Source organism: Giardia intestinalis, chromosome 4 (assembly GCF_000002435.2).
Source record: "Giardia intestinalis strain WB C6 chromosome 4, whole genome shotgun sequence".
NCBI classification, from domain to species: Eukaryota; Fornicata; order Diplomonadida; family Hexamitidae; genus Giardia; species Giardia duodenalis.
The window spans coordinates 2,728,496-2,738,952 of NC_051859.1; the positions used below are offsets into that span (position 1 = coordinate 2,728,496).

Genomic DNA, 10,457 nt, shown 5'->3' on the forward strand with positions numbered 1-10,457 from the left:
AAAACTTAGCTAAAAGTCAGGACCCTACAAAAAATGAGCTTTATAGCCACGTGCTGCAACTGGTGCTGCCTTATAACGGGCGGCTTTGGAGTCATCTTCTTGGGCTTTCTCGCTTGCATGTTTTATGTTGGTGCATACTTTGAGCCAGAAATAGATTTGGGGCTGAAAGAACGCCCCGACGAGATTAAAAAGGAACGCGAGGCCCATGCTATCGGCTTAATGTTCGGCCTTGTCGTTGAGCTTGTTGTCTTCGTCGTATGTCTCGGGGTGTTGATGAGTAAGCGACAAAGGAAAAGATTTATTAAGGCGAGGAGTTAACTGCCACTAAAGGCTCTTGAGGAGCTTATGGTCGTTTCGCGAGTCATATATCTCACAGCACAGAGCGCAGTCTGCTTTCTTTGTGTAGGGGATGGTCCGTGACACCATCTCAAAACAGTGAATGATCATCAATCTACCACATAAGGCAAGGTCTGGGAGCTTCTTGTCATCTCGATAGAGGCAGACCTTGAGGCACTCGGATGCTGCAAGGGTGCCGGCTGTTCCTGCAGCAGGACCAAATATCCCGTCGCGGTCAGAGACCTGTCGCAATTCGCGACTTGGAATGGCTCTGTAGAGACACCGGAGACACGGATACTTCTTCAACCATGGAATCACCGTCGTCAGAGTCACTGTGAACCGCACTGCTGCTGCGTGCACCAAGGGAATGGACCTTCTGTAGGCCACCTCGGCAACAAGGAACCTCGCCTCGGGGGTGTCTGTCGTGTCGACAATGCAATCCACACGCCCTTCGAGGATCTTGGGGGCCGTCTCACGCGTGAACTTCTCTTTGCGAACAACTATCTTCACGTTGCTGTTGAGCGCTCGTAGGACCGTCTCTGCACTCTCGGCCTTGTTTATTCCGACGCGCTCTTCGTTATGGATGACCTGCCTCTGCAGATTTGTGACGTCTACCTTATCGTTGTCAACAATGATGAGCTTCCGGACTCCCGCCGCTGCAAGGTAAAGCAGACAGCTCGAAGCAACGCCCCCCGCCCCCACGACGCAAACCGTGCTTGCATGTATCCGTGCATCATTTGATGATATCTCGTGAAGTGCACGGTGTCGAGCATACCTCGGGTCAGGGCCCTCTGTCATAGGTTTAATTGTCATAGCGGGAGTCAAAAGAAGTTAAAAGGAGATTAAAAAACAGGGATGCAGTACGACCAGCAGTCAGAAGCGAACAAAGCCAAGCTTTTGGCCATGGCCAAGCAGCACGGTAACAAGGAGTGTGCAGACTGCACCTCTCGCTCTGTCAAATGGGCGTGCTTTAACCACGGCACCTTTGTCTGTATTAAGTGCTCGGGAATACATCGGAGTCTAGGACGGCACATTTCCAAGGTCAAATCGCTCACCCTTGACAAGTGGACTGCCGAGGAGATGGCAGGGATGCGAGGCAATTTAGCGGCTAATTCAGAATACCTGTACAACCTACCTGATGGTCTAAGTAAGCCAGACGAGAACGACGATACAGGAAGGCGTAAGTGGATAGAGAGAAAGTATGTTAAACAGGAGTGGGCTCGCCGTCCAGACCAACCCCCGGGGCAGGGTGCTATGGAGAAGCAAGGGATGCAGTCCACCCCTTCTCTCCCAGAGGTCTCGTCCACATCATCCATACAGACAGGACCACTTCAACCTCAAGGCCTACCGTCTCAATCGACTCTCCAGCCTCAGCTGCAGCAGACCCTGTTTTCCACGCCCCAGCAGCCGTATCAGAACGCTCCTCAGCCAACTCTTCAGTACCCTGCTCCTGGCTCTGTGTCCGGAGGTCTTCAACAGGCTGCCATCCCTGTCGCTTCACCTTATCAACTGGGCCAGCTTGCTACACCATCAACCTTACCAGGGCTTCAGCCCGCTACGCAGCAGCAGCAGAGCCATCACGAGATGATCCAGAAAATAATCGAGCAGCAGAACCAATACATGCAGCAGTATCAGCAGTATCAGCAACAGGCACAGCAAGTGCAGATACAGCAAGCATCGCAGCAATACCAACAGCAATATTATCAACCGCAGCAGCAGGCCCTGCAGGTGCAGCCACTGCCGGTGCAGCAGCAATATCAGCAGACCCCGGCCTCTATGTACCAGCAGTTCAAGATTTAATAGCATCACAGACATAAGTAAATCAACAGGTGTGTTGTGCTTCTAGCTAGATCGTTACCCTCGAGCATTTGGTAAAAATCGAGGATGCTTCCCGTCATCGATCGGTTCCGAGCCGACCATGAGCTGTTTCGAGGCAATGACGTGGTTTCCTATGCAGGCACCGATGGAGTTACCCGGAAACCTGTTCGCATAACCCGTTACATGGCCTCTCCGGGTAGCAGCACGCAGATACTTAAGCAAGTTCGGTCAGTTCGCTCTAGGTTCACAACTCACATACATGCAGTGCACCACGAGCCAAAAAGGCGGATCTTCAGCGTCGTTGAACCGGCCCCTTGTTGCACCGCTCAGTTACTAATTGATCTCTTGTACGCTAACCCATCCGACAGGGTAGTTCTTCACGAAGAGCTGATCTGGGAGATCGCCGCCGCATCGATTACTGCACTTGGCCATCTGGCCGACCAAGGGCTAACTCATATGGGGATTTCTCCTGGGGCGATTCACTTGACCGAAATGGGTCCTCGACTTGCTTGTCCACGACTCAGTCGCACCTTGCTCCCTGAGGATGTCCAGAACATGGACATTCAAACGCTCCAATTTACCGCCCCGGAGGTCATCGCTGGACGGGGCTACATTCCTCAATCGGACCTTTGGTCTTTGGGGGCTACTCTCTACGCTTGCTGCACCGGCAAGCCTCCTGCTATACTTCAAACAATCCGCTCTCAGGAAGCGTTAGAAACGGCATACTTTGATGTGTCGTATGACGTTGCCAGCCATGCCTCCAGCGAACTGGCTTCTCTGATTATTTCTCTGCTAGCACCGCTCGCGGGAGTCAGACCAAAACTCAGTCAGCTACGCAAGCACCCCCGAATACAGACAGTTATTGAGCGTCTCACCGCTCACGCCAGCTTCACGGATCAATACCTTGTTGCATTTTCAAACCTCAGAATGGCGAAGATGCTTAGAAGCACACATGGGCTGTGCTTCTACAACCCCGATCAATTTAGCAATTACTTGTGCTTTACAGAATTGATGCGCAGCGCACTTTTTCCATGCACGATGCAGCTCCAGGAGCACACAGAAGATACCACGAAGCTCTGCGATTTGTCATCTGCTGGCCTCTCCTTTGATACTTCTCTTTTGGGGAAAAGAAATGTCTTCGGCAAAACAGCCTTACTTCTGTCAGCAGAAACACAAAACCTCCCTCTTGTCTGTGTTCTTTTGCAATACGAAAGCGCGCTGCTAGACTATCGAGGCGCCAATGTGCTGGCCACAGTGTTATCAGAGAATTGGGAGGCAGGGATAGCACGTGTATACACACACCTAGTTGATACCTCCCCAGCCCACTTGGAGGCAGGTTATACACGGAGGGGAGACTCTACTATCTCATCATCAGATATTGAGGGGGACAACAGATACACACCTCTTATGCTTGCTGCGTTGCATAATGACATAGAGGCCGTCTGGAGATACAGTGACAAATTCGAGGGAATGAGGGACGCCAGCGCGCGGACTGCCCTCTTTCATGCTGTGGAAAATGGCTTTCTGGCAATAGCACGGTTCTTAGCTACCCGAGAGGCGGGCCTTACCAGTGACTTCGGTAACACAGCCCTGCGTCTTTGTGCCGAGAGAAACATGCCTGCAACAGCTGCCCTGTGTTATAAAGAGGCGGGTATTCTGTACTCAGTGGACCAGGATCGCTTAACAGCCGTCGATATAGCACTCGCTAATCAGAACTATGTTGTTGCATCTGTTCTTGTCAAGCACGACGTTTCACTGAACCAGCTAGACCTTTTTCAAGCCATTGAACAACACGATATATCGACTACCTTCAGAAGACTCCTCGGCTATGTGATCTCTGGCAACTCGCTTAAGCCCCTTGTAGACCTGTTGAAGGAAAAAGATCTGACAGGTTTACTGGAGATAGTCGCTGTGTATACAGTGTAGATTTAGTACATCAGCTGTCTACCTTTTGTGATTCCTAACTAAATATATGACGAGCCTTGCTATGGGCGATACAACCCTCTGGGTGAGCGAGTCCCAGCAGGAGCTGACTGTGTGTATAACGAACCAGTTGAAGAAGCTGCAGCATGTGCGTCTCTGCAGAGAAAGCGCAGTGTTCTGGATCAATGGAGACACAATTCTTTTGGATATTGTAAGAAGCTATGTAACATCTTGTCCTGATGTAAGGGTCAAAGTACTTGTGCATCCAGACACATCCGAGCAGAGGGAGGAAATCACAAAAAGCTTGCCGGGTGTCAACATTTCTCTCGGGAGTTATGCAGAAAACACGAAGATTGATATCTTCTTGTTATCGCTGGATATACTGACTTGTGAGCCTCCTGTAGATCCCGGGCTGCTCAGTTCTTATTTGGAAACATTGCGAACTGCTCCAGAACGGATCCTCACAGTATTCTCTGGAGAGCGACACGAAAAACCCTGCTATCAGGCAGTGCTAGCCAGGCAGGAAGACCAGTTCAAAATGGAAAAATATCCAAAAGTATTGTACTGTGATATCCACGCTTGTGGAGCCTTAAAGTATCTCATTTCTCAGCATACCTTAACGCACCAGACTATGGATCAGGATCCGTTGAGAGGTTATACCTCAAATCAGAATAGCTACCACTATAGAACGATACTGACAGATCCCAGGGCAATGCACTGCAAGCTCGAGGTTCCTGATGCCATCAGAAAAGAGATATTCGCCCAGATAGCTTCACAGGTATACAGCGTTACAGACCCGTCGTTCTTTACTGGATCGCGTGTTCTACTTTTCAGCCCTCATCCAGACGACGACGTAATCGCTGCCGGTCTGGGCCTCCAGCATTTAAACACTCCAGAGATAATACTGCATATCGCATACTGTGTAGCAGGGTACAACTCTGTTGGAGACATGTATCTTGAGCATGTTCCTGAAGATCCTCTCGATCTTTGCATAGAAAAGACAAGGGTGAGGGAGGCCGAAGCGAGAAGTGCGCTCGAACTACTGGGGGTGCCTACCAATCATATCCATTTCCTTAGATTGCCATTTTATAATAGAAATTATCGCTCCAAGCGAACCTATGATCAATCGGATATACGAATTGTCATGGATATCATAGCAGAGGTAAAGCCCAATCACATCTTCATGGCCGGCGACCTCGCAGATCCTCATCAGACACACGAAGTGTGCTATAACATAATTAAAGAGGCCATAGAAGCATTGAACCCAGGACTCTACCGGCAACTTCACAGTAACTCGATTGCCCCGTTACTAGTGGAGCGTATCCAAAACGAGGAAGTCCATTCTAACTTGAGTGTAGAGGATATTCAATCTGCTATACATGGGCCTGTGAATTTCTTACGATGCCGGGCCATTCAACCATATAATGTAGTAAAGACCGTCCGAGACACAATCAGCGCAATCACTCAAACGGACATACCGATTATTTGGCTGTACAGAGGCTCGTGGAATAGGTTCACCCTAGGAGAGGCTTCTCTAGTAATCTGTGGCACTTACGACGAGGTCTACAAAAAAGGGTGTGCCATACGGGCACATGTTTCTCAGATGGGGGAGGCTATGTTTATGGGCGGAGATACCCGCAGCTTCGATGTACGGGCGCATGAGCTGTGCACCGAGGCTGCAGCACAGCTCTCCAAGTTTATATCCAGTGCAGCCCATGGAGCCGAGTACTATGCATGTAGTCTAGTTTTGCTATAGCTCGGTGACCAGGTAGAGAAGTTCAGCAACGAGGGAGCAAAAGTCATACTGAGCCAATCTATCAACAGCCACCTTCATCTGGACTGCGGTAAACTTATCGCCTGATATATCACCGTTACTTTCCAACAAAGAAAGATCGGACAGAAGACTCTGTTTATCGACCGAGCCTTCGCGATTAACGAAAAGCTGCTCAATGAACTCAACTGATTGGATGTGCTTAAAATATGCAATGAACCATTGTGCTTTATCCACGATTTGATCTGGTAGCCTCTGTGAGTACGTCATGGCTTCTCCGAAAACCTGTCGCGGCCCAGAGGCCGATCCGTCGCAAACCCGACCCCGGAAGCGGGCCTTTTTGACGTTGTATGCATCTATGACGGTGTCTACCACTTTGAACGGTACGTCATGAACTACAAGTGTACAGGCATCCATCCAATCCTGCTTCGAGTGTGGCTGCAAATCTGCACACACCCGAACAAAGAGGTGAATGTAGCATTTCATATAGAGTTCCCTTTCCTTGATCTGGGACCACGAAAGCCCCTTGATCGCAGATCCCGTGGCCACCGATTTAAAAAACTCTAGCGAGGCCGCGTTGGCGTCTGCCTGGGTCTGGGGTTGTGCCGATTCCACCTTCTCGAGGTACATCTCCGTGAGCTTCGCGAGGTCGAACCGGCGGATGTACTCGTCATCGCTAAGGTGAAAGAGGTCCATGTTCAAAAAATATAGTATTCAAAATTTAGTAACAAAATTCCCCGTCTCTAATGGACACGATCACGCTCATCGCAGGCTTTCTACGTCAGCATGGAGAAAACGAGCTGGCTGAGAATGTGGAGAACTGCGAGTCTCTGCGCCGAGAAACTCGAATCACAACGGACCTGGAGTTTCTCCTGAACATTTCTCGTGGGTGTGTGACTGTGGAGACCCTGGCCAATCGGTCGGCGATGATCAAAGAGCACAACATGGCTTCAACCATCGATAAGTTTGTTATCCACCCCGTTTTCTTTGGTCGGAGAAGGGCCCTGGAGAACGAATTCCTCCTGGAGATGTTCCGGGACATAGACACTAAAGTAGATTACCTGGGCCTTGTGCCCGTGACCTCTAAGCGCTACCGCATGTCCGTCTGCCATAAGCAGCCCTATCAACACCTTTATCTCAAGCGTATATTCCCCGCCGACCAGAAGCTCAAAGGCCTTGCGCCCGATTCTCCACCGGCCATGGGCTATGCGCGTCTGTCGAATCCATATATGGACTACTACAAGGGCGAGACGGGCTTTGCCAGGCAGATAATCCTTGGGCACAAGATTGAGAAAATACAGAGTCGTGACTTTGAGCCCCACAATATCCCGGAGAAGAAGGGGCTCGGGCTAGCCACACGTGGAACCATTGCAGCAGCAGAGGCCGCCGATCCGTATCCCAAGGTGCCAGTTCCGACAATGTCCGCCAGCGAGAAGCAGGTTTTGTCGCGAAAGATAACCCCCCGTGCTCTCAAGGAGTTCATTGAGCTAAAGCGCCGCATCATTCGTCTGCTTACTCAGCGCGTTGCACCCGAAGCAGACGTAACGGTGAAGCTTCTAGATGTCTTGGGGTCCTTTAAGGGGCTTGTGGAGTCTGTTCCAACGGACGACGGAGTGCCCCTTTGGACATTTGATTGGGGAAGCGCCGTTTATTTCTCTGAACACAACATAGGCAGCGCTGCGTCAGATCTAAACGCGAGGTATATCAGGCCTCAGTCAAAGGCCATTTCGAAGCGTGCTGGTTCGCGCATAATCACAATGCGCGCGCAACCCTCTGCTGAGAGCCCAGACCCCGGACCGGAACAACAGTATGTGGTGGAGCGGTCCTCTCACTATCCAAATGTCTTCTTCATGCGCAAGTCGCGTGCATATAGTCAGGCTTTCCAAGCATTGGTTCCCTCTGCTGCGCCGGTCACTCTTCTTCAGTCTGCCCTCAATGCCAGCAAGCGTATCGGGCCTCTAGAAGAAGATACTAGCGATACTACAACACTTAATAGCCTTGCGGCAATCCCAACTGCAGCTAGTAGTCTGCAAACAACGATGGGGCAACAGCTCTCATCAACCCTTCAAGAGAGCCAGGGGATATTCGGTCTCAGCTCAACCAACCCCCTCCAAGTGCCATCTCAAGTGCAACCTAAGATGGGTGTTCTAGCCTCCAAAATCAGGAACCAGCATTCTCTTTCCGCCGAAGAATCACGAATGCAGGCCAGTACGAAAGAGAATAAGGATTCCATGAAGTTCAGAGTTGTTCAAAATGCCACCCCATCCACGACCAAAGTAGAAAGCGTCAACTATCGGGATCTGATCATGGAGCATCTGTCATCGCCCCAGGCAACCATAGAAGCCAAGCTTCAGAGTGCACTAACAGCAGACGAGCGGCAAAAGTTCGACTCCACCGTCCGTAGCTTTGCCGAGAAGCTCAGGGCTAAGGAACTCTCATACAGCAGTATTCTATCTAACCTGTTTGATGGACTATCAGCGCCCTCAGGCAGCCAGGTGCAGGGATCTGGGCGGCCTGGTTCTAATTATGGCCAATCGACGTCATCTCTTCCGACAGGAATTGAGCAGTTTTCATCACGTGGAGATTCCGACACGAGGACGGACCCATCCGATCACGACTTCGACTCGGACATGGCTCTTTCTGGCAATGAGGAGTATGAGGATATAAACCTGGGAGATGAGGACCAAGCGCAGTTTGCCGCATCAGCTGGACAGGTTTCGATAGGAAACAGTGTCTCCATGGACTCCATGATTAGGACTACGAATGAGTTCATTAAGGCAACAAGTGCATCTGGACTGAGCGAGCAGATTGAAAGTAGTGCCCAGTCTCTTCAATCCACTGGGTCACTCCACCGCAGTGATGTCCATAGTAGCAGTGTGGGTGCTCTAGGGCATGTCGGTGCCCATCATATCCGACCGCAGAGTAGTAAAGCTGTTAGCTCTATTAGCAGCGCAATGAACATGGCGACGAGCCTCTACAGTCAGACGCAGCTGTCGACCGGAGCACCCACACAGACGGCTTCTAAAAATGGATCCTCTGATGCCCCTGCGGTTGTCTACACCCCTGTTCCGCCGATGGCAGATGACATCACAAAGAGTTGCCTCCGCCTCGAGATTTCTGTCACATCCATGGATGTTGCAGAGGCTGGTGGCACGGCGATGTCAGGCAAGGATGAGAAGGTCTTTCAGTCGTCTGTCCCGCTTCTCCCTGTGACAGCGTACTGTGATATCAACGCGGTAATAGACACAGCAGTCAGCGGATTGGATGCTTCTGATGCAAAGAACTCTGCTAAAGACAAGTACAAGACAATTCTCCAGGTAATCCGAGGCCAATTGGACCAGACGTCGCTAATGAACACAACTGCCTGCTCCAAGCTACCAATCTACTATAACCCGCTGCACACCGGTGCCATTGAGGTTACGACTCCCGATGACGCTGATGTTCCGTTCATAGAGGGAGAGACAATCCTAAACAGATACAAGCTTCTAAAGATGGTTGGCTCGGCAACGTTCAGTAACGTCTTTAGTTGTCTGGACCTTAAAGATAATGTCACATACTGTTTGAAGATCATTAAACAAGAGAAGGAGTTCTTTGATCAGGCTATAGATGAGGTCCATCTGCTTGAGCTCCTCAAAGACATAGACCCCAACAATAACATCAACATCATAAAAATCCATGACTATTTCTATTTCCGCGAGCATCTCCTTCTCAAGTTCACACTCTTGGGAGAGGACCTGTACACTCACTTTAACAGGCGAGAAAAGAAGGGGCAGCCCAACGACTACACAATCCCCGTTATTCGGGATATGGCGCGTCAAGTGCTGAAGGCTCTGGATTATATTCATAGGCTTGGAATCACTCATTTAGATCTCAAACCGGAGAACTTGCTCCATGGCGACAAGAACTTTATCGGAGGGGTCAATGAGCCGTCTGTCACCCTGGTTGACTTTGGAAGCTCCTCATTTATCTTCGACAAGATGCACAGCTACATCCAAAGCCGCAGCTACCGTGCGCCAGAAGTTATTCTAGCAACGCCCTACGACTCTCGGGCGGACATCTGGTCGTTTGGGTGCGTGGTTTGCGAGCTACTCACGGGCCGTGTACTCTTCCCCAACTATTCGGTGGCGACAATCCTGAGCCGCATCTGCTCCTTGATAGGCCCAATACCCCGGGACATGATCATGAGTGGGCGCATGGGTCAGCGTGTTCTCACGTTTGGGCTGGTGCCATATGAGCATGACGAGAAGAACAGGCAGCACTTCTACTTCACACCACAGCAGGGTCTTTTGGAGTATTGGCTCTTTGGAGAAAGGTGCGCAAATCTCACGGATGAAGAGGTGCTCTTTTCTGACTTCTGCCGGCAGGCACTTATTGTTGACCCAATCAAGCGACCAACGGCAGCCATGCTCCTTGAGCATCCGTTCATAAAGGGAGCTGATCTTCTATTGTAAGTGTAAACATGCATGCCTGTTTCTCTCCATGGTTCAAGCGTCGAGGGGCCTCCTGGACCGGGTTGGCAAAGATTCCATTAGAACTTGGCGATCAGTAAGAAAGGGGTACAGAGCCGGTGCAGTAATCTATTGAGCAAAAGTACCATGAATCGCAACAA

At 50.4% G+C, this 10,457-nt stretch overlaps 7 protein-coding genes across 7 annotated transcripts; 5 read left to right on the forward strand and 2 right to left on the reverse strand.

Moving 5' to 3' along the window:
- Positions 1–33: 33 nt before the first annotated feature.
- GL50803_001937 (uncharacterized protein) lies at positions 34–318 on the forward strand (the record flags this gene model as incomplete). The annotated part of the gene is made up of 1 exon (XM_001704743.1): positions 34–318. The coding sequence occupies one exon, from the start codon at positions 34–36 to the stop codon at positions 316–318; it is 285 nt and encodes a 94-aa protein (XP_001704795.1).
- Positions 319–324: 6 nt separating this feature from the next.
- On the reverse strand, positions 325–1,134 carry GL50803_0012853 (Molybdopterin biosynthesis MoeB protein; the record flags this gene model as incomplete). Its single annotated transcript, XM_001704741.2, has 1 exon — positions 325–1,134. The coding sequence occupies one exon, from the start codon at positions 1,132–1,134 to the stop codon at positions 325–327; it is 810 nt and encodes a 269-aa protein (XP_001704793.2).
- Positions 1,135–1,191: 57 nt separating this feature from the next.
- Positions 1,192–2,136, forward strand: GL50803_0017561 (putative GTPase activating protein for Arf; the record flags this gene model as incomplete). The annotated part of the gene is made up of 1 exon (XM_001704740.1): positions 1,192–2,136. One exon carries the CDS (start codon positions 1,192–1,194, stop codon positions 2,134–2,136), a length of 945 nt encoding a protein of 314 aa, XP_001704792.1.
- An 84-nt stretch (positions 2,137–2,220) lies between these two features.
- On the forward strand, positions 2,221–4,080 carry GL50803_0017560 (Kinase, NEK; the record flags this gene model as incomplete). The annotated part of the gene is made up of 1 exon (XM_001704739.1): positions 2,221–4,080. The coding sequence occupies one exon, from the start codon at positions 2,221–2,223 to the stop codon at positions 4,078–4,080; it is 1,860 nt and encodes a 619-aa protein (XP_001704791.1).
- A 46-nt stretch (positions 4,081–4,126) lies between these two features.
- On the forward strand, positions 4,127–5,833 carry GL50803_0015276 (putative Glucosamine-6-phosphate deaminase; the record flags this gene model as incomplete). The annotated part of the gene is made up of 1 exon (XM_001704738.1): positions 4,127–5,833. The coding sequence occupies one exon, from the start codon at positions 4,127–4,129 to the stop codon at positions 5,831–5,833; it is 1,707 nt and encodes a 568-aa protein (XP_001704790.1).
- GL50803_0017559 (uncharacterized protein) lies at positions 5,828–6,544 on the reverse strand (the record flags this gene model as incomplete). The annotated part of the gene is made up of 1 exon (XM_001704737.1): positions 5,828–6,544. One exon carries the CDS (start codon positions 6,542–6,544, stop codon positions 5,828–5,830), a length of 717 nt encoding a protein of 238 aa, XP_001704789.1.
- A 50-nt stretch (positions 6,545–6,594) lies between these two features.
- On the forward strand, positions 6,595–10,299 carry GL50803_0017558 (Kinase, CMGC DYRK; the record flags this gene model as incomplete). The annotated part of the gene is made up of 1 exon (XM_001704736.1): positions 6,595–10,299. The coding sequence occupies one exon, from the start codon at positions 6,595–6,597 to the stop codon at positions 10,297–10,299; it is 3,705 nt and encodes a 1,234-aa protein (XP_001704788.1).
- Between the last annotated feature and the right edge of the window lie 158 nt (positions 10,300–10,457).